This window comes from Myotis myotis, unplaced genomic scaffold (assembly GCF_014108235.1).
Source record: "Myotis myotis isolate mMyoMyo1 unplaced genomic scaffold, mMyoMyo1.p scaffold_m19_p_59, whole genome shotgun sequence".
NCBI lineage: Eukaryota > Metazoa > Chordata > Mammalia > Chiroptera > Vespertilionidae > Myotis > Myotis myotis.
Window position 1 is genome coordinate 330,745 of NW_023416367.1, and position 26,586 is coordinate 357,330.

The 26,586-nt window shown below is 52.1% G+C and overlaps 2 protein-coding genes across 4 annotated transcripts; both read left to right on the forward strand.

The window, feature by feature from the left end:
* Positions 1 to 1,868: 1,868 nt before the first annotated feature.
* On the forward strand, positions 1,869 to 8,192 carry IL36RN (interleukin 36 receptor antagonist). 3 transcript variants are annotated; one of them, XR_004968037.1, is made up of 7 exons: positions 1,870 to 1,933; positions 2,109 to 2,166; positions 3,423 to 3,508; positions 4,485 to 4,612; positions 4,779 to 5,044; positions 5,818 to 5,857; positions 7,849 to 8,192. XR_004968037.1 is itself a non-coding variant. In XM_036311661.1 (6 exons), the coding sequence occupies exons 2-5, from the start codon at positions 2,138 to 2,140 to the stop codon at positions 5,001 to 5,003; spliced, it is 468 nt and encodes a 155-aa protein (XP_036167554.1). In that variant the 5' UTR covers positions 1,869 to 1,933; positions 2,109 to 2,137; the 3' UTR covers positions 5,004 to 5,044; positions 7,849 to 8,192. The 3 variants fall into 3 exon arrangements, 2 of the variants coding, with proteins under 2 accessions (XP_036167554.1, XP_036167553.1); XM_036311661.1 differs by lacking the exon at positions 5,818 to 5,857 and having other exon boundaries at positions 1,869 to 1,933; XM_036311660.1 differs by lacking the exons at positions 5,818 to 5,857; positions 7,849 to 8,192 and having other exon boundaries at positions 4,779 to 5,710.
* Positions 8,193 to 9,631: 1,439 nt separating this feature from the next.
* IL1F10 (interleukin 1 family member 10) lies at positions 9,632 to 17,922 on the forward strand. Its single transcript, XM_036311672.1, has 5 exons — positions 9,632 to 9,680; positions 14,753 to 14,808; positions 16,499 to 16,584; positions 16,839 to 16,966; positions 17,231 to 17,922. Exons 2-5 carry the CDS (start codon positions 14,777 to 14,779, stop codon positions 17,441 to 17,443), a joined length of 459 nt encoding a protein of 152 aa, XP_036167565.1. The 5' UTR covers positions 9,632 to 9,680; positions 14,753 to 14,776; the 3' UTR covers positions 17,444 to 17,922.
* Positions 17,923 to 26,586: the final 8,664 nt, after the last annotated feature.

Genomic DNA, 26,586 nt, shown 5'->3' on the forward strand with positions numbered 1-26,586 from the left:
GCAACAATAATGTGCAAATGGTCAATCTTCTCTTAGTTCAAATCTAACGTCACAGAATCTGGAAGCTAATCCAAAGTATCAAGTCAAACAAAGGTGCGTGCTTCCTCGAGAGCTGAGTGATTTCTGGTGAGGCCGCCTGACCACACTCCAGTACGACACTGAAGGCACGTGCAGCCATCACTTTGTCTTTTTTCAGGTTTGGAGAACTTTTCTTAACAGAGGGTTTGTTTTATCTTCCTCACCTCCACCTTCTTAGCTCATCCATTTGTTGTATTTGTCTCCATGGAGTCGCGCTGCAGGGTAGACAGTGGGGGGCAGAGATCCTGTGTCCTGTGGTGCCCTCAGGGAGCCCTTGGGGAGCCCCCTCTGCAGGCAAGGCCAGCACTGGCATCATTCCTTTCTAGGCAAGAGGAGGGAAGAGAGTGAAGCCATGGCGTGTCCTGGGCACACGGTGCCATTCACTGGGGCCCGGGCTTAGAGCAGGCAGCCTGGGCAGATGGCATTTTACCTTTTTAGGTGAAATAATGTTCACTTCTCTATAGTCACTTTGCAAACAAAAGCCTGTTTGCTTCAAGTCACTTTGCCTGTAGACCAAAGCCTTCTGGAATTTCTCTCTGGTTTTATTACTTTTTGCACTATTTCAGCGTCATTTTGGTTTGGTCAGTTTAATAATTTTGTAATAAGGTAACCTCTATACCTGTTATTTTTCTGAAAGGGGTTTATCACATTAGGGGTCCTACATGAATGATAGAAGATTACTTTCTAACTTTTGAACGACTTCATGTTTTATTTATCCTTGAATACTGTACTTTAAGGATCATTTAGCCCATAAGCCTGAACACAATTTTAAAAAATTATGCCTTAACAGTCAGTGATTATCACTGGTACTCAAGACATAATTAAACTGTTTATTATTATGCTCGGACCCTTACCTTTCATTCAGATCGATCACAGAGAGTGTATGGATGAGTGAACACTGCCTGAATCATTACACAATCACATATTATTTTACCGGTTAGGGACTGAAGAAAGATCAATCACAGAGAGCATGAGATAGATTTTATTTCCTAAGGAAGTCATCAGACAAATGAGCCAAGAAGCTGATACAAATATGTTTGTCACAACATGATTTCCAATAGCAAATGACAATAACAACAATACAAAGGACTAATAATGATTGATTACTATAAGTACGTGATGCTGCATCTATACAATGAAGTACTAAAGAGTTGTTTAATGCGATGACATCATTATTTGCGTTGGGTATAGCAAGGTACTCTGGGGTTTTGCTACATGAGCAGCAGGTTGAAAGGAGGGTAGGGCCTGTGACACAGGCATGTGAAGGCTGTGGACAGCTCCCCATGTGCAGGGGAAAAGCTGTGCGCATGGGGTTTCTGGTCGTGCTCTGGTAGCCAAGACGAGGCACACGTTTTTCTTCTTTGTTGACCTGGATTTTCAAGTTTTTCTACAATGAATATGCAGACTTAAACATCTAAGCAGGAGAGCCCCACCTCCAGCACCTTCCATAGGCCTGGGGGATTGAGGGAGGAGGGAAGGAAGGGAGAGAGGGAGGGAGGGAGGGAGGCAGGGAGGGAGGGAGGGAGGGGGGGATTGTTAGTCTACTTTCCCTGAGCTGCTTCTGCACTAACACCTTTGGGTCTGGAAGGGCCTGAGGTCCAGGAACCCAGTGTTCAGGGGGAGCCGGAAACCCCGGAAATGTTCAGAATTGCTGGGAGGAAGACGGTCTCCAGAACTTTCCTTCCCTGGGAGAGAGAGGGGGGTGTGAAGCCATGTGGGGAACCCTGCTCATCCTGTCTGGGGCAGTTTCAGGCCCCTCCCTGGCATGTTATTAAAGGCAAGGCATCCGTGCTGCCCTGGTCCCCACAAGAGCAGGCAGACACGGTGGCTCCGCGGGAGAAGGGAGTGCTCTCAGGTGTCCTCGGGAGCCCAGTCCATCCTCCCAGCAGGACTGGGGTTCTCTCCTGACCCCAGACCAGGATCCCCTGCTCTGTGGGGGCTGCTCACATGCTGGAGGTCGGAGGCTGCCTGCTCCCCAGGCCCCTGCCAGCTCAGCCTGTCTCCTCCTAACACCAGTTATTTCACGACAGGACGTCTGCTCTGCACGCTGAAGGGCAGGATGGTTCTGAGCGGGGCCCTGTGCTTCCGGTGAGTATCTGAGCCTCGGGGCTGGCCGTGTCCTAGGGGACAGCGCAGGTGCCTGCTGTCCAGCCTTTTCCGGGAGAGACGGGCCTGGCCCAGTGGAGCTCCAGCTCCCCACGTGAGGTGGGCAGTGGGCCATTGGGAACAGCGCCCCGCTGCCTAAGACACATCGGGCAGTCCCTCAGGGGGCTCCTCTGTGGGCAGAGGGACAGGGGGCTCCCTGTGTGGAGCTGCAGCCTCCTGCGTCCATATTGAGAGGAAATCAGGAGACCGCCTGAGCCCTGCTGTCATGCCCAGTGCGTGGCCTGGCATCCCTGGCCCCTGCCCCACTGTCCCTGCTGCTTTCAGGACAAAACAACCACAGCAACAAGACGACTGTCAGGCAGCCTGTCTGCCCTCGGGGGTGCGCTGACCGGGCCTTCGGCCATGCTCTGGACATCGGAGCGTGAATGACACTTGTCCTCGCTCTCACTGCACTCAGAGCCTCGACAGCTTTTCCCAAAGTGTGTTCCGTGGAGCCCAGTCCTGCGAGCCGCTGTACACGGGGGGCTCCCCCGTAAAGTGAGGGTGGGACATGCTCCTTATGGTTCCTTATGAGGGGAAGCACCTGAGGAACTTTGAGGCAGAGATTTGTCCATATTTAGCCGATACCGAGCCAGGTGTACACGCTGCACTTTATTCCACGTGATGTCTGGGGAACCCCTGCTGGACACACCTTCACTTCCCAGGACACCAGATAATCAGCTGAGCTCACAGATGAGAACCACATGTGAAAAGGAAAAGGAAAGCATTTTACATGTAAAGACATTCTGACGGTAGCAGGGCATCTGTGTCTGAGCAGAAGCCCCTGATGTCTTCAGTGATGACTGAGGTCGGGATTTCATCTGGGAGAACCCGGGCATGTCTAACTCACCGTCTTAGCTTGTGATGGGCAGACCGGACCCAAGGGCGAGCGGCTTGTCTGCTGTGAATCAGCAACCGTGGTGGTGGAGCAGGAGCAGGATGGGGACCCGGGACTCTGACTTTCCAACATGACACACGAGGGGCTGCTTGGTGTAGGAAAGACTGAATAGGGTGAAGGAGAGAACCCCAGACTCAGTGGGAGGCTGTGGGGCCAGTGGGGTTGGAAGAAGGTCGTGCCATTCCTTTGGCACAGTGGGCAGAGAGGGACAGTGCCTGGCACTGGGGGACTCTGGAGCCAGGCAAGCTGGACAACCCCCCCCCCCCTTCCCTGACTGAGTGTCATTGTCCTGATGTTCCAGAATGAAGGATGCAGCATTGAAGGTGCTTTATCTGCAGGATAACCAGCTGCTGGCCGGTGGGGTGCATGCAGGGAAGGCCGTGAAAGGTGGGTGGCCACAGACCCTTCTTCCCTAGGGCTCTGCTCTGAGGGGAGGGGCTGGGAAGGCTTAGAATGGCCTTGTGAGACCCAGGCCTGACACAGTAGCCAGGGCATCCTGAAGCCAGGCTCCTCGCAAGGACAAAAAGAGTGCCACCTCCCTGCAACGCCAGACACGTGTCCCAGTGCCACTGGGCACCGCTGTGCAAAGGTGGGACTGTTTTCCAAGACGAATGCTTTGTCCTGCCCTCACAGCTGGACTTAGGCCACACATCCTTTCCCTGGGAGCAGTGCTGGGAGGACCAGGAGGGCTCCCTGGGCCTTCATTCCCGTAGGGGGTGGGTTTCTGTCCCTTTGCCCTGGGTGCTCTCTGTGCCAGGGGACCCCTGGTCACTCAGAGTGGCAAGACCCTGAGAGCTGGTGGCACCCCTGGCTTGGTGCTTACTCATTCTGTGCCACACACTGCGAGCAGCAGGCCCTTCTCTCTGCAACAGCCCTCACCTGCCAGCCTGGGACACACTCCCTGGGCCTGGGGCCAGGCAGACCCTCTGCGAGGCTGTGTGTGTGCATGCACATGTATCTCTGAGTGCCTGTGTGCACACGTGTGTGCATGTGGGGGGAATGGCACAGAGGACTGAGACCCTCTCCTGTTCTTGGGAATCTCACTGGGGGTAGAAAGATGCCCAAGTCACTGAGGAGAGGCTGAGTGTGGAAGGGCATTAAAGGGGGAGGTCAGATGTCCTGTGAGGGCTGGTGGAGGCTTGAGGATTTGATCGTGGGCAAGAGGGTGGGTGTTGGTATGGGATGTGCTGTGTACCTTGATGTCTTCAGGCCAGCTGGCAGGCGAGCACCTTTCCCCACAGGACAGCTGCTGAGCCTGGGGACAGCACGCCTCACAGAGACCTGCTCCCCAAAGTCCACGACGTGGGAGGGGAAGTGGGAGGGAAGGTAGGCAAGGCCTCTGCATCTGGCTTCCTTCCTCTAGGAGAGGAGATCAGTGTTGTCCCCAATCGGTTTCTGGACGACAGCCTTTCTCCAGTCATCCTGGGCGTCCAGGGAGGGAGCCAGTGCCTGTCATGTGGGATGGGGCAGGAACCGACTCTGAAACTAGAGGTGAGTCCTGTGGGCTCCCCTGAGCAGCCGATGCTGGACCCCTGGAGCTGGGCTCCTGAGCGCCTCTCCCACCAGGTTCTGTTATTGCCCTGTGTCCCAAGCCCTTGTCCCAGTCCTCCTGGTCGCTCCACTCACACCCCTCGCCTGCCGTGCCCTCTGCCTGCAGCCAGTGGACATTATGGAGCTCTACCGCAGCCCCAAGGATTCCAGAGGCTTCACCTTCTACAGGCGGGACACGGGGCTCACCTCCAGGTTCGAATCGGCTGCCTTCCCGGGCTGGTTCCTCTGCACGGTGCCGGAAGCGGACCAGCCTCTTAGGCTCAGCCAGCTCCCGGGAGATGCCAGCTGGGACCACCCCATCATGGACTTCTACTTCCAGCAATGTGACTAGGGCAACCCACCTCCCAGGACCCCGGGGCAGAGCCCGCAGGGGTGAGTGGAGGAGGAGGAGGAGGGCCAGGCGACCCCGCTCCTCTGTTCTTGGGCCCCCACTTGATTGACTCGGCACATGGCCACTCTCCCTTCTCCTAGTTCCCAGTTTGGGTAAATCCTTCTAGATTTGGCGATTAGTTCCATTTCTTTCCCCGCTGGGTGGCGCTCCAGGTGTGGAACCTTTCAAAAATGACACGAGGTAAAAAAGGGGAGTGGTGGGAATCCTCATGCTTCCCAGTGCCCCTGAACCCCACAGGCCAGCCCCGTCCCAACTTGAGCCTATTAGGGCCACCAGCTGCCCACATGGGGTCCCATCACCACCCCTGTGCAGGGTCAAGGGTTAGGGACCCAAGGCCCAGTTCCTTCCCCTTCCCTTAATTGAGCTGCCATCATATATGCCTTCTCCATCCCCACCATCACGCTCTCACCATGGGCCTAGCAGGGTGGTGGTGCCCAAGGGCGTGGCTCCAGCTCGGAAGACTGAGGATGGGCAGGCAGTCACTACTTTTGAAACCCAAGGTACAATTAAAATCCAAGATGCTGGTATCTGTTCACATGGAGATGCTCTCGACACAGTAAGCGAGAAGAGCAAGTTACACAGTGGCGTAGCTTATAATTCCATTTTAATTAAAAATACATATTTAATTAAAAATATAGGAAAAAGTCTTCAAGAATTTACTTCAATTTTAGCAATGTCAGGCTGTTGGTATTAAGTGACACTCTTGTTGTTGTTCTTTTGTTTATTTGTATATTCTAATTGTTCTACACTGAAGATGGATTATCTGTGTCATGATCAGAAGAATTAATTTCGAGGTGAGCAGAGCAGACATCATTTCTAGTTGTCCTCGGCTCCCACTTCCCGGGAGTGAGATCGGGTGGTTGCCCTCTGCTGCTTTGGTCGGCAGCAGTGAGAGTCAGATCTCGGCAGGCTGGGAAGGAGGGCCTGGTGGGTGCCTGTGGCTGGAGTCTCCTGGGGAGGGAACCGACAGAGAGAACACCCTGCACTTTGACCGGGAGTGGCCACAGTCCCTGAGATTTCAGGGTATGGGATTCAGCCTCCCAGGGTCTCCAGTGCTGGTTGAGTATGTCCCCCTAAATTCGTGTCCTTCTGGGAACCTCAGACTGTGCCCTTATTTGGAGATAGGGCCTTTGCAGGTGCAATTGGTTGAGGCCATGCTGTATTGGATGGGCCCCTCACCCAATATGCCTGCTGTCCTGGTAAGAACAGGAGGCCCAGGGAAGAAGGCCGTGTGGAGACTGAGGCAGAGACTGGAGTTGAGCTACAATAAGGCAGGAGCGCCTTGGCCGAGGCACCCACAAGGAGGAGGTATTGTCCTGCCAGTCTCCCCAGCTGAGAGAGAGCACTTCCCTGGTGTTTTAAGCCACCAAGTCTGTGGCAATTGGTCATGGCAGCCCTGGAGAATGAACAGTCCAGTCTCCTGGGGTCCACACACTGCGTCCCCTCCCACATTGCACCAGCCCTCTCTGTGACCAGTAGAATATGGCAGAAGGAACGCGGTGCCACTTCTGAAACTCCCACCGCTTCTACGTTGTTCTCTCTCATTTCCTTGTTCCCTTGAGCTGGGGAAGCAGCTGCATGTTGTAAGCAGCCAATAGAGACCCGAGTGGTGAAAAATGAAGCCTCTTGCCAAGAGCTACGTGGAGCGTGGAAATGGCCCCTCCAGCCCTGGTCAGGCAGCCATGACGCTGCTGACTGCAACCTGGGAGGATAGTGACACAGCCAAGCTGCTGTAGGCACCCCCCCCTCCCCCAAGACCAAGCAAGAAGATAAATATCTGGTGCTTTAAGTGACTACGTTTTGGGGGTCACTTGTCAGGCAGCAATAGATGACTAATACACAGGGAAGAGAAGTAAATGCATTTATTTTACTATGATTGCGATTTTCTCCAATATTTTCATTTTCCTTCTCAAAGTGAATGTTGGCCCCTTTACATCCTTAAACGTTCTATTTAAAAGTTGATCGTATAAAATTTGCCAAATATTCTGTTTCTGCAAGTTTTAGTTCTTCCTTGACTACCTTTGTACCTCCAGCCATGCGTGCCAGGACTGTGACCCCAGTGTTCCCACCTAAACCCTGGGGATGAGAGCAGAGGCCAGGGAGGGGTTCAAATCTGAGCCAGGTGTTGCACCTGCTCCTCACCTGTCAGACCAGCATGGTTTCACTGAGGACTAACAAGGGGTGACCAGGCCAGAGGGTCTGCCTCCTAGACCTTCAGCCACAGCCTCCCAGGCCTGAGTGCTGAGAACATGGCTCCAGGCACCAGGCTATTTCTGTAGATCCAGCTCACACTCTGTGCCCACAGGCCCAGCCATGGTCCCTAATTGTCACCTCTTCTGAGGAGCTTCTGCTGAATTGAGACCCCTGGTCATCTGTTCTGACATTGTCTTACGTGTTCCTCTATGTGACCTCCCCCTCATTGTAGTAAGCTGACTTGGGGTCTCTGGTCCCTAATTTGACCTCAAAGTCAAGGCTGCATCAGCTTGTTTCCAAGTATCTTGCATAATCTTTGGCAATTGGAATCCAGTGAGTGGGATGTGGAAGCCATTTCTTACTCTGGCACATTCTCTTTCCTCCTCCATCTAAATTTCAGCTGCTCCACCCTCAGGGAGCAGCTGAAATCCCTTCAAGCTTCTACAGCCTGAAGTGGCTCTTTATCATTTGTAGGATGATAAAACTCAAGAGGGATTTAACAGGGATGAGCATGTAGCAGGGGAATTATAACCACCCCACCATTCTTTTGACATTGTTTCTGTAAATGCTGACTCTAGTATGTTGCTTGTAGATAAACAGCATGTTTGTATAAGAATCCTAGGAACTAACTTTAGAAGATACAGACTCCAACCTTCAGTTGTTCCTGACCTTCAACTGTAAAACCAGGATGATGCAAAACCAGGATGATGCACACCAGACCATCACTTGACCAAGATCCTTATTGGAATGGACTGTACTGGTCTGCATGTAGAGGACTTTTCAACACCATCTCCTTGATCTCTTTGTTCTACTTTCCTTCTCCCTCCTTATACAAATGCTGTCTGCACTGAGATGTTGGGATGGGCTATGGACAAGAGTCCCTCATCTTCTCAGGTGACTAGCACTTGAATAAACCTCTTTCCTTTTTCACCAGCACTTGTTTCACGAGTTTGGCTTTCATGGCACCAAATAGCCAAACCTTGGTTTTGGTTACAAGCTGACATGTTGATTGAAAAGGCCCTGGCATCATGACTTTCAAATGAAACAGGTCTCATGGTTTTAGATTTTTTCCATTTCAGCACAAGCCCTCTAGACTCGGCCAGTATTTACAGCGGTATATACCCATGACATATGTAGTCTGTGCCAGTTGTCATCACTGAGGACAATAGTGTGTCCTGAAGAGCAGAGAGGGTCCCAGACCATGTCTCAGGGGAGCAGCAGAGGTGCTGAGGGCTCATATCCTGAAGAAGATGTACAGGAAGAGCCCTCCTCAAGCACTCCAAGACCTGTCAGTAGGAGAACACACTCATTCTATGTGATCCCAGAACACACAAGTAGGACCAGTGAATGGATAGAGCTATTTTGCCTGAAAATTTTAACCATAAGGACAACACACACTGTTATAGTTTCTCCAAGAGGTTGTGATGTCTCTGGCCCTGGAGGTATTGAAGTAGAGCCTGCTTAGCTTATTACTCAGGGATGCTGTAGCACCCCTTATGTCATGTCTAAGACTCTTAAAATTATGTAATAAATTTGGTTTTTCACTCAAGGAAACTGTTTATTTGTATTGTCTCCAACACAATATGCCCTTGCCCCACAGATTGGAGTCTGGTCTTCTTAATTGTCTTTTCAAGTGTTTATGACTTAGCTCCTCAGCTGGACTGTAAAGTTACTTAACAGGGACCATGTAATGAATGTCTGTCACATAGCAGTGTGAATTCACTGATTGCCTGGAATCATACCCCATGCTCTGGCCATTTACACAGAGGGGCACGAGATTGAGAGAGGGGGTCAAGAATGACTGCTGGCTTTAGAAAACAGAAATCTGGTCCTGTTCCTGCCCATCTTCTCTTATGTCTCATTCTGCAGGCATCTGGGTGTTAGACTGACCTCTCCCACTTCCTCCCCGAGCCCTGCATGGAACTTTGCAAATGTCCTGAGATGAAGAAGTACAATAAGGCATTGGTCCCCAGAGAACACTACACTTAAGTGTTCTGCACCTTGTGAGTGGATAGCTATCCAGCCATCAGAGGTCGTTCTGCCCTTAGGCCCCTTGCACTCACTCCTCTTGCCTCTGCCACCTTTAAGCCTGGAATGGAGCCCATGGGTACCAAAGGGAAGGCAACATGAGGACATCTGACTCCAGCATTGTTTATCTAGTGGCCCAAACCACCAATAACAGTGTCAATGACAGTAGCTATGAGCAGGGGCCCAGCGCTGGGCTTCTGCAAACATTCATTAATCCCCCCACCTTCTCATTACCCATACTTGCTGTAGACATTGTGAAATCCCCAGGTTCTTCTTCTCCATCCTGGAGCCAATTTTAAAGATGCTGAAGGCCCAACCCACCAGATCAGACAGTATAAAGCCAGGCAGGTGCCCTGGAGAAGTCAGTTGGTGGTTCCAGGCACCGAGGATCTGAAGGTCAGTGGTGGGCAGGCAGTGTTCTCTCTATTTTCTTCTCCCTTCTATCCATATCCCCAATCTGGCCCCTTCCTTAACTGCTCCTGGCAACTCTCTGGATGACAAGATGTTCTATCCACAGAACACCATGGGATGCTGGGTAAGTCCCAGGGAATATAGAAGGAATTGGAAGAGAAACTATAGGTTAAGTTGAATCAAGGTAATGCTATTATTTAGAACTATAGACTTTAGAATGTAATGCCAGAGGAATTTTCTAGGCCAGTGGTGTTCAGTAGTGCTTGGTGAGGTTTGGGCTCTTTAGAGATACCCCAGTGCCTACTCTAGTGCTCAAGGGCAATGCTCGCATGTTCTGGTGTCTTCATCACACCTTGACTCAGCAAAAGCAGGCCCCCTTTACCCATTTTACTTTCAAGTTTCTGTGTAAAAATTCAGTGTAAAACTTAGTTTTTAAAAGTACTGCCTGGGCCAGCCTCTCATTCCAATGATAGTAAGTTGGAGGCCCAGGACAAAGGGGACTACCCAAGGTTGAATACGAATGAGCAACAGCACTAGATCTTGAGCCCACCTTGTCATTTAAATTCGCTGCATGGTTCTGTGTCCTGCCCATGAGCACCATTTGTGTCAGGAGGAGGTTGGAGGGAGCTATAAGCTATGCTTTATGGCTGCAAGATCGTGTTAATTTTTATAATGGAAACAAATGTCTGTAGCTAGAACAATAAACAATATAGTGAAATTTAATAGGATGCAGAGTAGGGTGCGATGGTAAAGGAAAGATTTATTAAACTCTGAGTCATGGCATCATAGATAGTTTGATCTGATTCTTAATAACCACATACTCTAACTTCATGATTTTATAGATGCTGAAACTGAGGGTTGCGGTTAAGTGAACTTGTATGACTTTAGCTGCCAGTTAATTTGGCAGAACTAGACATTTAACCTATAGATAATGATTCCATGTTCAGTGACCCTAATGCCATAGGTCATAGTGGACAGCAGTGAGGAGGAATGACTTTTGAGGCAGGGGAAGCAAAGACAGCCCTGAGTGTGCCCATTGGGAGGTAGGAAGAAGTCATATGCTTGGAGGGATGGCTCAGTGTCCACGGAGAAGTGAGACATGCTCATACAAGTAGATCTGGGCCAGAGGGTGGTGAAAGGGCAGCCACTGTGGATTGCAGAGCTGGGTGGGGATGTGTGAGAGCAGTGCTTAAAAGATGAGTCTATGTTGGTCTGGATTGTTGGTCTATGTTGGTCTTGATTCCTGGATTGAAAAACCAGGAATACAGGCAAGGTCTAATGGCTGTTAAGAAAACAAAGTTACATTTTAAAGAATAATCTATCAGAATTTGTTGATAAATCAAACATAGAGTCAGGAGATGTGGGAGAAATGGTCAATGACCCTCAGGTTTTTGAATCTCACTAGTTGGAGGAAGATTTTGTAGGTGGGAGAAATGAAATTGGGAGGGAGAATGGCTGGGAGTGGTGGGCAGGAGATGATCAATTTGACCTTAGAGATATTTGGTTGGATGTGATGGCAAGATGTCCAGAAGGGGGTGTCCTGTAGCTGCTGGAGATAAACTGGGGTGTTCAGCCTGGACTTGGGGGTGTAAACTAACATGATCATTGCAGTTATGGAAACGGGTGAATTGAAACTCTCTGGGAAATGAAAGAGAAGGGCTTAGGACTTTGACTGTGGCTTCCAGTGTTAGGGACACTCCTGAAGGAAGGGAGACTCTACAACGTCTGAGAAGAGGACGTGGAGAGGTGTGAAGGGAGGCAGTCAACACCAAGGGTCCCCAGGGGCAGTAGCTAACTATCAGAGGATTGAGAAAGAGTCTAGATTTGGTGCCACAGAAGCTAATGTGCGTCTTAGAAAACATATTCATGTGTAGGAGACGGAGGAGCAGATAGGATGGGAATGGTGTGCAAATAGCGTGGAGGATGTCAGGGTCTATTTGGTGTTGGTATGTGATCCAGGACAGGAGGACTGATGAGCTCTGTGACAGCCAGAGATGGTGTTCAGGGAGGGGTACAGGACAAAGTCCAGTGAAAGGCCACTTGGGGGCAAAAGAGAAGGAAAGGCTCTGGGGATGGAGTGTGTGGCACACTGGGAGGGACCGAGCCCCTGGGCTCCCTGATGGACTAGACATGAACTTCTCCCTCCTCCTCACTCCATCACAGTGTAGCCAGGACTCAGGCAGGGGCTGATGTGGGAGCCTGTAGGGGAGACACTGGGATTTGGGGCTATGCCAGGCCTGGAGGCTTCTGGGGCTTCAGGAGATTCAGCTGCCCTGAATTTCTGCCCATTCTTTGAGCTGATACTGACTGTGGGAGTCTTGCTGGTCCAGCTTCACATAGGGCCTTCCACTGGGTCTGCCTCAGCCAGACCACGGCACAGCTACCTGGATGCGCATACTTCTGCTGCCATAACCAAAGGATCCCCCGGAGTTTGGCTGAGAGAGCACAGCGTCAGGTGGGCTTCGTCGAGGCCATGCTGCTGTGGGCCTCTCTAGGCTGGGGGATCTTCCCGTCTTTGCTACTCAAAGTGTGGCTTAGGGACCAGCAGCATTGTCCCTTGGTTGTGAGTTTGAAATGCAGAGTCTTAGGTCCCACCCCAGACCAAGGGAATCAGAATCTGCTTTTAGCAATAGCTGCAAATGAATTACATGTTCACCAGAGAGAGAACTGAGCTAGCCTAGCGGTCCAAGCCTGGCTGATCACTGGGATCACGCCAAGCTCAGGAAAGACTCATCAAGAACCCCCAGGTGACTCAATGGGCAGGCACTTTTGGGAGCCAGTGACTTTATCTGAACGCCTCACTTAAAAAAATTAAAACATTGGACTGAAGGGTCCCAGGTTAGATTCTGGTCAAGGGCACGAACCTTGGTTGCAGGCTCAATCCCTGGACCCAGGTTGGGGTCCAACCAATCAATGTTTCTGTCTCTCTCTCTGTCTCTCCCCTTCCCTTCCACTCTCTCTAAAAATATCAATGAAAAAAATCCTAGGGTGAGGATTAAAAAAAATTTAAAACTTACTTTATATTAAAACTAAAATTCATATTTATATAGGAAGAATGTTAACATCTTAAAAAAATAAAAATCACTCATGCTACTGCAGGTCAGTGCTATAGTGATGTGGGCTCCTTTGCTTCTGTGTCTTTGAATGCTTGTGGATTTCAGTGGAATCATAACTTATGCATTATTTTTATTCTGCACTTTTCACTTGGTATATTTGGAACATTTTTATGTAATAAAATCTCCTACAATATCGTATTTAATGTACACATACTTTCTTATTTACTAGATTGCCATAATTTTTAAACCAATGGCCTATTATTGAACACTAGAGGCCCAGTGCATGAAATTCATGCACGGGAGGGGGGGGAGCAGTTAGGGGGATGGGGCCTAAACTGGCAGTTGGACATCCCTCTCACAATCTGGGACTGCTGGCTCCTAACTGCTCTCCTGCCTGCCTGCCTGATTGCCCCTAACTGCCTCTGCTTGCCAGCCTGATCACCCCTAACTGCCTCTGCTTGCCAGCCTGATTGCCCCCTAACTGCCCCCCTGCTGGCCTGGTCACCCCCTAACTGCTCCCCTGCTGGCCTGATCGCCCCTAACCACCTCTGCCTCAGCCCCCACCACCATGGCTTTGTCCGGAAGTTAGACGTCCAGTCGACCTGGTCCAATTAGCATATTATTCTTTATTAGTATAGATTTAGAGTATTTCTAACTTCCTGCTATTGTGAAAAGTGATGTAGTGAAGATCTTTGTGATTGCATGTTTGGGCAATCTCTTATGTTTCATTAGAATAAGAGCAATGGATGAACTTGCCAAGCACGAAGACTTCTTTAATGCTTTGATCACATCACCAATATCACCCAGAATTTGCAGTCCTGCCCAGTGCCCTCTTATCCTTTACTCCCACCAACCCTCACTCTGACTGCAAAGCCCAGAGACAGGAAATGGGCTGTCCAATGGACTGAGGCAGATCCAGCACTAAAGCTGTCTCGGCCCCACCTCCTTCTAACATGCAGGCCTAGGAGCTCGGTGCTGCTGATTTGGCTGAGCCCGCCATCAGCATCAACCTGTCCTCTCATCTGCCTCCACGCAGCCTCAGTGCCTCCCTCTCCCTCTCTGAGCCTTGCTCCTTTCTACCGCCTTTCTTCTCCCACCCCCTCTATTTTCTGCTCTCCTACCTTATTTCTTCCCTTTCCCCTTCTTGGTGAGAATCTTACCTGCTCGGTACACCTCAGCCCTAGCCATCCTTGCATTTTGCTTTTCTGGGCTATTTTCTAACTCTTACCACACTCAGGACCTGATTTGCTCTGGTTCTTTTCAAGCTAGATTCCAGACCAGCCCTTTGGAAGGTCACGTTAGGGCAAAGTTCTGGGGCAGATAACCTGGCTGAAAGGAGAGGCTTTGTGGTCTGGGGTTTATATGGGGACACTGGCTTCAGTTTCGATCACTCATCCTCAAAAACACAAGTGTCTCTACCTCGAGCCTGTCCTGTTTCCACGTGGTGTCGTTGCGGGAGCTGGTCAGGTCAGGGTTTGGATGGTCTCTCTTCCACAGTCTGGGTAAGGCGACCAGTCCCTGGGAACAAGCTGTCTCACTCTGCAGGGCGGGGTCCGCACCTCCTGCTCGGTGGGGGAGGGCAGCTGTGGTGACTATGTCCTTGGGAAGTGGGGCAAGGTTCCAGGGAGCCCATCCTCAAGCTCTGACGCTCCAGCCCTCTTCCCACCCCCCCCCCCCCCCCCCAGGCTCAGCCATGGGAAGTGCTCCTGGAGAAACCATTTGGGGAGCGTATTCTCTGATTTCGCAGGGCTGGCACCAGGGCACGTTCTCAAGCTCACACCCCAGCCAGCTCGACCTGTTCCCAGATGCCCAAATGAGAGGGGCCAGTGCTGCCTGGAGTGTACAGGGCTAGGGAGACCTCGGTGGACTCGGGGGGCCAGTTACGGAACAGCGGCCTGGTGGGACCTTCCACCCTGTGACTGGGGATTTGGGGCTCATGGGGTGTCTGCCCCCAGCTCCACTGCCTCCTCTGACAGCCCTTCTCTCTTTTCCCTTAACAAGGACCATTCACCTGGGATTGCAGGAATGTGCTCCCTCCCCATGGCAAGATACTACATGTAAGTCCTCCCTTTCTTTGTCAGGAGCCTGGGGATGACGCGGGAGAGGAAAGAGGCCGAAGCAGAAGGGCAAGCCTCCTTCTTACCCTAGAAACCTCAAATGCCCTGTAATTAAGTGTGATCGCCACCCCGATAACAACAGTCTCTTTCCTGAGCATCTGCAAGATGCCAGCCATGTACTGCCTTGTCTCCATCCTAAGAAATCGATGAGAGGTTGTTACTAAGCCCATTTTACAGATCGAGAAACAAGCTCAGAAGTTAAACAAATTCCTGGATGTCACCCAGAGCCAGGGCCCAGACTGCACACTCTCTGTGCTGCTCCATCCTCCCTCTGAAAGCTCAGGGACCATTCTGCGTCTCAGGGACAACACCGCTCTATGCTGGCCTCTGTGGCCTCACTCCTAACCCGGGTTTCTGTATCTTGCTTGCATTTTATCTTGTTTGACATTTGGGTGTTCACTTACACTTTACTCTTTACTGTCCATGACTTTTTATGTAAATTACCTCCGGCCCTTAGGGAAGGTGATGGGATGTAATGAATAAAATACACTGGCCGCTGGGGTGCCTGTCCTCAGCTCCCGCATGGCCATCCTGTCCCGACATGAGCCAGTCAGGGCCCCAGGAAGTCACGGCGCGGCTGGAAGGCGAGACACATGCACAAAACATGCAAATGACAAGACAGGTGCCTACCTTGGGGTATCTGGCTTGGGTTCAGGTCTCCAAATAGACTCTTGCCGGCGGGCGCATTGCATACTGCCTTGGAGGACCAGTTGGCAAGCCCAGGATCCTCAGATGCTTATTTTTTTATTGTGTAAGTGAACTTGCCTTAAACACAGTCATTAGCTAAGGGTGTTGTGATGAGCTGTTACTGAGAAAGGAAGCTCTCCTGGAGGCAGCGGCGTTGGCCCTGAGCCTCTGCCCTGGAAAGTAAGGAGGCTGCTCCGGCCTGAGAGTGGCTGACAAACGTCTCTGAAACCAGCCAGGCGACTGAGCTAATGGCCGCACGGCTTTGAGGTTGCACACGCTCGCTCAGCGCAGTTTCTCAGCCCCAGGCACAGTCACCCGCCCAGGCCCAGCATCGCCACCACGGCCAAGCCCAGTGGCTGTCATCAGGCCGCTCCAGCTTTCTGCTGACCTCCTTACTTGGCACCCGTAACATGGGTGCCCCAGAGTTCACCTGCTCGGTACAGGGGACCTTATTTACCATCACATAGAAAATTATTTCCCCAATTTATGGATTTTCTTCTATTAAAAAGTGTTTAAATATTTGAAAAGCAAATCAACTTCAATATACACTCAATTGATTCCTTCAATAAGAGAATAAACCTCTGTGAAGAACTGAGGCAGGCCCAGAAAACCCAGGAGAAGACTCACTGTATTCAAGAGACACCTGAGGAGATTTCTCCAGAAGGCAGGGGAAAAGGGCTACATCGTCCAGAAACTTCTCTACCCGCACAGTGAGATGGCACCCGCTCTCCTCAATGCCCTGAAGGCCTGACAGAGCCCAAGCCTTGTAAAGGGAGGAGGTGCAGCCTCTGACGAGATCCAGAAGGCCTTTCTGCCTTAAGATGACCTGGTCCTTATCTGCCCCTTCTCACCTGTAGGAGGAGAAAACCCCCAGATACTTAGTATGTAATCAGATTGTAGGGTTGGGGCTCAGCGGTGCCATCAGCATTGCCATCTGTTCCAGAATTAAGGATGCCGACCAGAAGGCTCTGTACATAAGAGGCGACCAGCTCCTGGTGGGAGACCCTGATGCGGACAACTGCTGTGCAGGTGAGCCCTGAGCCTCCGCTGCTGGAACCCGCCCAGGCTCCATCTGCCACATGTTCTCCCTGCCCTCCTGCCTCTGGAGACAGTGAGAAGAGACAGGGAACAACTGAGACCCCTCCTAGTAAGAGGGCATAACCCTGAAGTCGTCCCAGTTCATCCTGCTGGGCCCTGGTCCAGTTCCTGCCCAAACGAGGCTCATCCAGAGCTTGTGATGTGGGTCGGCTCAAGCCCTGGCACTCTCCTCTCTTCCTTCCCAGAGAAGATCTGCATACTTCCCAACAGAGGCCTGGACCGCACCCAACTTCCCATCTTCCTGGGGATCCAGGGAGGCAGGCGCTGCCTGGCCTGTGTGGAGACAGGGGAGGGGCCTGCCCTGAAGCTGGAGGTGAGACACGTCCTGTTCTAGGGGACCCTGCAAAGCCGCCTGTCCTCCAGGTCACTCTGGCATCTCTGCTCCCACCTGTGGGTGCCCTGCCAGGTCCACATGTCCCTCTCCAGCAGGTTTCTGCCATCTCCCTCTGCACCCAGTGCCAAGACCCTTAACCCCCATAGCCCTCAGGAGGCCGTTCCCAGTAAAGACCCTCCCTGCCCAGTCCCGCCCTGGCCTCCTCCACAGCCTCACCCTACAGCCGGCTGCTTTCCCCCACAGGATGTGAGCATCGAGGACCTGTACAAGGCCGGCGAGCAGGCCACACACTTCACCTTCTTCCAGAGAAGCCTGGGCTCCGCCTTCAGGCTCGAGGCTGCAGCCTGGCCGGGCTGGTTTCTCTGTGGCCCAGCTGAGCCCCAGCAGCCGGTTCGACTGGCCGAGGAGACTGAACCCTCCGCCCGCACTGAGTTCTACTTTGAACAGAGTCGGTAGGAAGGCAGCAGGCAGAGGTCCAGCCTGGGGCCCCCAAAGCAGGCCCATCTGCTCGGGGCCAGTGGTAGGCAGAGCGATGCTCTTCAGCGATGTCACCTCCTGACCCCCAGCACCTGGGAATATGTTACCTTACAAGGCAAAGGGACTGGGAGTAAGTTAAAGGTCTTGAGATAGGGAGACCATCCTGGATTATGGGGCGGGGGGGTGGATGGGCAATGTCTCACGGGGTCCTCATAAGAGGGAGGCAGGAGGGCAAGAGTCAGAGAGAGATGGGAAGAGGCGGTGCTGCTAACTTTAAAGATGGAAAGGGGCTGTGGCAGGCATGCACGTGGTCCAGAAGCTGGACGAGGCAAGGGAACGATTCTCCCCTAAAACCTCCAGAAGGAGACAGCCCTGCGACTACCTGATTTTAATCCCATGATGCCATTTCCCGCACCTGCCATCCAGAGCTGCGAAATATTAAATGTGTGCTGTTTTCAGCTCCACGTGTACGGTGGTTTGTTACAGCAGCTGCAGGAAACTGATACAGGGCCTCAGGCCCCGGTGCTGTGTCCAATGCCAGGGGAACCTTGAGGAGTCCCCAGAAGGCTGGCCATGGCTGCTCCTCTAGTCTCTCTGCTCCAGAGCTTCCAGAACAGCCAAGACGCTCCAGGGAGAACCCAGCTGTCCTCCTCTGTTCACGGACAATGCCTTGGGCAGCTAACGGTTTCAGTTTTAGTTCAAGTTTTACAACTTTCTTATGAGATACTTCGCAATGTATCACTCCTTCAACCTTTGTCTGCTGGTTCCGATGAGCGAGGAGCAAGGAGGGGCAGCGAAGGATGGGCAGTGGGTTTCTACGGGATGGGATGAGTTTAAGGTTCCAGTGGAACTGTTAGGTTGAGGTGACTTGTTACAGCTGGGATACAGGCTAGAGAGTTTGCAGCCAGAACTGACACTCATTCTCAGAGCTCGGTCTCTCTCCACTCATAGAGGATGTGTGGGAGGGCGCCAGCCAGAGCCCAGGGAGCCGGGCTCAGAGCAGGTGGGCTGCTGGCACCATGCCTCTCTTGTAAAACCGCTCCACATCTGTGCAACAGGTGCCATGGGCCAAGGAGTTTCAGAGCACTATGATTTCACCCAGAGCGACCCACAGGGGGGCTCCTGACCTCCTTCTGACAGGCGAGGAGCCTGTACCGAGAGAAGTGAAATAATGCGCTGCACATGGAGCATCTGACACCAATGGCCATCCACAGTGTATTCCACTCTTATTCCAGGAGCTGGGGTAGAATGAGGAACAGAGCCAAGGTCCTTGGAGCTGATAATTGAGTGTGAGAAACACTAAACAAACAAATAAACAAACAAATAAGAAAACAAACAAGGGCAACTGACCTGATAGAGGGTGGTAACAGTGAGGTGGACAGGGAGGTGACTGACTTTTTTGAGAAGGTGACACATGAGCTGAGACTGAGGGACAGGAAGGAGTGGGCAAGGAGTGATCCCGGGGAGGAGGAGCCAACACAGAGGCCCTGGGACCCAGGGGGCGTGGTGTTCATTTAGCAGCAGAAGGCCAGGGGGCTGCAGCATGGAGAGTGATGCGGAGGGTCAGGAGGTGAGCAAGACCACAGGACTGGTCAGAGGGCCTCGAAGGCAGAGTAAGAGCTTTGGTTCATTTTCAGATGCAAAGGGAAGCCAGAGGATAGTCATGCTGGGCTCCATGGCTCTGACCTGTCTAGGTTCTTCCCTTGCCTGTCCATGGCCTGGTGTTTCTGGTTGGGACTACCCTGTGCCTTTTGAGGGCTTGTTCTGTTTAAGTTTGGTTCACCAGTGCCCAGAGCAGCTGCTGGTACAGTGGGAGGTGCTGAGCAAATGCAAAATCTCCAACAACTTTGTAGATGATCACTTGGTTCCTGTCGGGTCAGCCTGAGGAGCTGGGGCAGCAAGGGGATGGTGCCGCTGCAGCTGGAGCTAGAGATGGAGCTGGAGCTGGAGCTGGAGCTGGAGCTGGAGCTGGAGCTAGAGCTGGAGCTGGAGCTGGAGCTGGTGGCGGTGGGGGCAGGCTTAGCGAGGGCAGGGCCTTTAACCTGCGCCTCTGAGAAAATGGACTTTTCCCAACAGGGAATGTGGGGAGGGGCACTGCAGGCAGAGAGAATGACTCAGGGAGGTGATGATGGAGCGCCCACCCGGTGCGTGGAGTCACCTGTGGGCTGGGGCCCAGGGCTTGTGGCTGAGGAGACAGGTGGGGCCTGACTGTGAGCGCCTTGGAGGGAGGTTAGACTTCATGTAGGAGGCCTGGAGGAGTCAGACCTGGGTCTTAAGCCTGGGCCCTGAAGGTCCACACCAAACCCACCTGCTGCTGCCCCTTCAGCTCAGTTCGGTTTCCTGCTCTCCCCTCCGCACCCACAGGCCTTCTGCTGGGCACTGCCCTGGGGTCAGTGTGGCACTCTGGCTTGACCCATCTCTGGCCACAGCCCCTCATCTCCTTCACTCACGGTAACTCACCTGACCCAACCTGAGCAGAGCCCACTCATGGCAGGGGACGTGGCATGCCTGGTGGCTGTGGGCACAGCCCAGAAGAGAAGGGCCAGCCAAGTGAATTGGATCAAGTTCTCTACTCACGTGAGACACCATTTGCGCACCTAACGTATGCCGGTTCTGTGTTCATGCTCAGGAGAGCGAGAGGCTCCGTGAGAGTTAAAAGACACAGTGCCAATGGGAGCCTGCAGGGCTCTGGGGAAACAATGGAGGCTCTGGTCCTGGGGGTTTCAGAGGGAGACCTGAAGTGCCTTCTGACAGGTGCAGTTCAGAGGTGCCACCTCCTGAGCTGTCCCTTAAACGCCTTTTCCTCTCCGGTGACCACACCAGAGGCTTCATCCCACAACCAGCCCTTCAGCACTATCCTCACAGACATTCCTGAGAGAGGTTCACTGGGGGTCTTACCCACTATTCACGTCTCAGAGTGAACTGGAGGGTCAGAGCCGAGACAGTAAGCTGGTGCTCAGAGCGCATGGTGACCGCTCCTGAGGTTCTGGGAGGCGTGAGCAGGGCAGGATGGTCCCGGCGGAGGAGACGGCCCAAAATAGGCCTGAAGGAGGTGCTGTGTGTGGCCGTGTGTGTGTTAGTGCATGCAGGTATGTGTGCACATGTGTGTATGGTGTGTGTGTGTGTATGCATGAACTTACCTGTGTGCATGTGTACTGTGTGTATGCATGAGTGTCTGGGTGTGTGTATGTGCTGTGTGTGTGCATGAGTGTCTGGGTGTGGGTATATGTGTTCATGTACTTGTGTCCACCTGTGTGCACATGAACTATGTGTGTGCATGAGTGTCTGGTGTGTGTGTACGTATTGTGGGTTCCGCACATGGGCAGTGGTTGATACATAAAAGCCCATGTTTTTATTCCAGGAAGCTCTGGAGCAACGTCATACAGAGGGTGATGTGTTCAGGGTCTCCTGTAACCCGGGTGTCACTCCAACATTCCCTTTGAGCACATTTTTATCTCGTGATCCCACCACCGGTACTGCAGGCCCTACACACAACTGCTCAAAACGTTGGCCACTGTCTGCACAACTCAGGGCAGCTCCAGGCAGGTCCACACTCAGATTTAGGGAGGAAGAGTGAAAGTGAGAAAGAAAACTTAATGGGACCCAGCTTTTCCTGGATACCATTCTGCGAAAACATACAACCATTTCCGAAATGAACATGACAGAAATGAACGAAATGGGCACCAACAGAGAAGTTTGTCTTGGTCAGAAGCACTGGTGTTTGTTACTTGAGCTCACTTCCTGTTGGATTTTACATTTGTGTAACTAAATAAAGGGTTTGCTAGTATTTGACCAAAACAGAGTCTATTTACCCCCAAGCAAATTCCACTCTCTGCCCCTAAAAGACTATTCTGAGGCCAGGAACCTGCAGCTCTGCTTCCAGTCTGCAGGTGGCGACAAAGATCAACTTCTGCGGCATTTTGGGGAGCAATTTTGATGAAGTCCTCTGTATTTAGTGTCACGGGGGTCAGCCCCTTACCCCATATCTCCACCTCACTCACAGTAGCAGCATCTATCTCACGCTGTGCAGATCTGAATCCCACGACAACTCCTCCCTTCCCACAGCAGCAGATTCCTAGCAACCCCTCACAGGAGGAGCAGACCTCTGAGCCTGGGAGGGCAGAGAAATGTAAACACACTCTCTTACATTCCTGCCTGTATGTGGAGGAGCAAACCTGCCTGACCCCTCCTCCTGTGACCGTGAGTCTGCAGTACATCCTCTGCAGTGAGTCCTCCCACCCTTGTCCCCTCCGACGAGTTTGGGACATGGGTCCAGGGCCTGTGATAGCAGGTGAGGCCAAGGAGGCTCTGCACTGGAACTCTCCCATGACGTTTTCTGGAGCTCCAGAGAGCAGTGCTGGTCACATGACCCATGTGCTCAGAGGACCGCAGACTCGGTTTCTCCTAATCAAGCACTTCCCACACTGACGCCAGGGAACAGGGTTCCAGGGAATGCTCCTGGGTTAATGGGGAAAATGAGTCACTGTGGTGGTTAATTTTTATGCAGCAACTTGACAGCTAAGTGATGCCCAGGTGGCTGCCAGACACTGTCTCTAGGTGTGTCTGTCAGGGTGTCTCCGGAAGAGCTTACACTTGAATCAGTGACTGAGTGAAGCAGACACCTTTCCAGTGTGGGTGGGCACCATCCAGTCCATCGAGGGCCCCAGCAGAACAAAAAGCCAGAGAAAGGGCGAGGTTGGTCTCTTTTCTTGAGCTGGGATGTCCATTTGTTCCCGTCCTCAGACTTCAAAGCCCCTGGTTCCAGGGCGTTCAGACTCAGACTGAGTTCTACCACTGCTTTCCCGATCCTTCAGCTTTCAGACAGCAGACCTTGCGACTTCTGGCTTCCATAACCTTGTAACAGTGAGCAACTTCTTATACTTTATCTATCCATCATCTATCTATCTATCTATCTATCTACCTACCTACCTACCTATCTATCTTAGCGCACACGCACACACACACACACACCTGCTGCTGATTCTTGGGGGGACCCTCATACCTGTTTACTTTGCTTCAGCCACACCAGGCTCCTAACTTTTCCCCAGAGATTGCAGGCATGGTGCTACCCAAGGCCTTTACATCAGCCTTCTGTCTGGAAGTCTCACTTCCTCCATGAGGCTGCTCTGATCACTTAACATGTCCCACACCCCCCTCTCCGCGTCTCTGCACCCCTGGGTGCCCTATGGCACGATCACGTGCTAACACACTCTGACCGCAGTGTGCGCTGAGCTCCACCTCCTCCAGGTCAGCCGACGGCAAAGAGAGCCCAGTCAGTGTACGTGACGCTGGGATGCCTGTTTCCATGACACAAAGGGAATCACTAAAACAGGAAGCTGACAATCAAAACATAACCCTCCTACAGAAAGCATGTGCTGCAAATGTGACCAGCGTGTCACCTCTGCTGGGCCTGTTAGTCACCGAAGATCATGGAACATCACCCTCATTCACAGGCTGCTTGTCAGCGGTACATCCCCACACCCTGAGGGGGCACAGGGGTCACCGCATGGAAAACCAGGGGCTCCATTTTTGGAATCCCCTGGAGCAGACTCCAATGGGCAGGAGGGCTTTGCCGGGGCTGGCTGGTGGGCAGCAGGGTCATGGCGTAGGTGACGTGACCTCTGTTTTGTTCTGGAGGTTGGGTGTCTCTCTATGGTGTTGACCTTGTTGTGGGGGCACTTCCCAGGCTGGCCAGTCACTAAGCCAAAGGGATGGGAGCTCTAAAGGGACCCTGAGGAGAGAACATGGGGTGGCCAAGCCCCCGTTCACACGGACTCTGCCGGCAGAGAGGGCGCTGGCCTTTTATCAGCGTCCCATTCATGGCGTTATGAGGGGCAGACCGGCTGCTCACACATGAGCACAGCGCTGCCAGGATCCACGTGTGAACGTGCAGGTCCCACTGCCGGGTTCTGGGGCCGCCATGTCTTGATTCAGACTTGAATGTGTATTATGGCAACATATGACAGGCAGCTGGCAACAAGGGCCCTGTGCTAACAAGCCAGTACGTCTAATGACTTTCTAGCCGATGAAAATAAAATTAGGAGTGGAAGCCTTTTGTGACTCACTCCCAGGGGCCACAGGTGGCTGGAGCAAAGCGAACAAAGAAAGGGGGTGAGGGAGAGACGTGGCTCCGAGGAAGATTCGGGCATGTTAGCGGCCTGGTCCTTAGCAGGAGGGCAACGTGGGGGCCCTGGGTGATTTCAAGCAGGGCAGTGACAGGTCCAATAAGCCTCCTACTAGCGGCGCCGGCTGCTGCCCAGAGAAGGCGTGTCAGCACAGCCTCTGGCGGCTCCCTGGTCCCTGTCTGCTCGCCTCCAGCGCCGATGGAACCAAGTGTCTAGTGGCCGCTGAAGGGGAGCTGGGAGAGGCAGGTGGACACAAGGCACAGGACGAAGATAGAGTTGGCAGATTTGGGTGATTATATGCAGAATGGGGTTGACGACCAGTGTTGGAGTTTTCAGCATGGGGCTTGTGGGGTGGATGAAATGGGAAGACCGAGTTGTTTGAAAGAGCAGATGGCCCAGGATGGAGAGGTATTTGAGAGTCGGGCAGAGGATGCTGGGCCTTCCGTGGAGGCTGAAAAGCAGGGCCATAGAAGGAGGACCAGCAGATGTGGAGTGTGGACGTCTAGGGAGGCAAGGGCTTCAAAGTGAGTCAGCGTGCGGACACCGCAGTGCCAGTCAGGCCAAGTTCAGAGTGTCCGTGGGATCCAGGAGCTGAGAGGCCCTGGAGTGTTTCCAGGGGAGCGGCTGGGCCAGATGAAGGGTGTTCAGGAGTGCCTGGAAGGCGAGGACATGGAACACTGAGTGTAGATCATTTTCCAATAAATTTGGTTGTAAGGTCGGGGGAGAGACATGAGTGTAGCTAGAGGGAGACACAAGGCTAGGGGAGAATTTTTCAACACGTAACCGGTTTAAACATGTGTAAAGTTGATGGGAAGGAAGCAGCAGAGGGAAGGTTGGGATAAAGGGGGGCTGCCCTAGGGGTCCGAAGTTAAGTGCATGGGCTGTGGAGAAAAGTTATCTGAGCTTAAGTTTCCACTCTGCCATTTCTTATTTGAGTAAATAGAATGAAATAGACACACTCTAGTTACCTTTAGAATTCTAGCTGGTTTGGCTCAGTGGATAGAGTGTCAGCCTGCGGACTGAAGGGTCCTGGGTTTATTCTGGTCAAGGGCTCATGCCTGGGTTGTGGGCTTGATACCCAGTGTGGGGAGTGCAGGAGGCAACCAATCAATGGTTCCCTCTCATCACTAATGTTTCTCTCCCTCTCTCCCCCTTCCTCTCTGAAATCAATTAATACTAATATATATATTTAAAAATTAGCCCAGCCAGTGTGGCTCAGTGGCTGAGCATCAACCGACCTATGAACCAGGAGGTCATGGTTCCATCATTGATGTTTCTATCTCTCTCCCTCTCCCTCTCCCTTCCTCTTTGAAATCAATAATAATAAATAATAATAATACTAAAGAATTCTAGGTGTAGCAGAGTCTTAAGCTTTTATCTTTCCATGATGCACTTGGGGAAAAAGAGCCAATGGCCTTCTTTAGACTTAGTGCCAGTACCATGTAAGGATATGAAAGTGCTGGCTCAGCATTATTTCCAAGGAAACGGTTTCATTCAACTATTATTGTGAAGTAAACCATCCTGAAACCTCTCGGCTTTAAACTATATCTGTTTGTGAGTCTGCAGTTGACCGGGACTTGGTGGGGTCACCTCATCTCTTAGCCACTGCTGTCTCACAGGCCTGCAGGTGACACTGGCTCTGCGCTGGGACCTCAGGGAGGTCTGTCGGTCCCAACACCAACCCTCGTCCTCTCCAGGAAGCTGGGCTTCCCCACAGCGCAGGGGCTGGCTTCCCAGAGTGCACGTCTGCAGGGAGAGAGCCAGTGGGATTTTGATGACCTGACTTGGGAAGTGATTCAGTATCGCCTTCTCCTCACTCCGTTCATTGGAAGCGCGTCACTAATTCAGTCACCTTCAAAAGGGGCGAAATCAGACTCCACCTCTCAGTGAGAAAGCCTCAAAGAATGTGTGGGCTTGTTTTAAAGCCACAATAGCAACATATTGCCAATGTAGACAAAAACATCACAATGACAGGCTTCCTCAGGGTGTTCTCCCGAAGCCGTCAGTGTTCTATGACTTTCTTGTTTAAACAATACTTGCAAGGGCATGTTTATCTTATCTAAGAGCAGAAAAGCTGGGGATAGAAATGAATATCCATACAGGTTTTCATAAGGCACAGGGGAAAAACGATAGTCTTGTGGCCGTTCTCAATTTATTGCTTCTCAAAACGTCTGTGTGAACTAGTGTCTGATCCAGTTTGTGAGGCAGGCCCGTATCTCTCCTGCTGGAGCGGAGAGGGGAGGGAATAGCTCCTGCATCGCCGAGACTGCCTGTCCCTCGTTATGAAGACTAGCACGACAGGCAATGGCATGCCTATGATAAGCAAACGGCTGGCCTTTACATGTAATGTTTCCCGCAGGAATGAGAAGAGGATGAAATCACATTTTATCGCAGGGGAGAGGGTAAGGCACATAGAGTGTACTTCTCCCACCGGGTGTAAACTTGGGCCAGTGGAGGGGGTGTGCTTACAGCTATCATCACATCACAGCTTTATGGGGAGGACAGAGAAAGCCGAAGCTGGCAGAGCCCTGAGCGGGGCCCAGGCCCAACGGATGCTCACTAAGAACTGAGAATGACCCAGGACGTGCGAACCTCAAAGAGGCTGAACAAGATGGGACCTTGGATAAGAGTGTGCTACTGCTTCTGTTGGGTGAGAGGGAAGAAGGAAAAGGTTTAGGAGGTTTCCATGTGGGTTGATGGGGACTTGAGGATGTCTCCTTCTACTAGTTACGTTATTTTGCTGTAAGTGAGGGGAGAGGGGAGGGGACAGGAGACTGAACAAAGTTGGGAACGTTTCAAATATTTTCTATGAAGATGGGACAACCAGCAAATCACAGATACATGGAAGGGCCCAGCCAGTGTGGCTCAGTGGTTGAGCATCAACCTATGAACCAAGGAGTCATGGTTGGATTCCTGGTCAGGGCACATGCCTTGGTTTTGGACCCCATACCCAGTGTGGGGTGTGCAGGAGGCATTGATGTTTCTATCTCTCTCTCT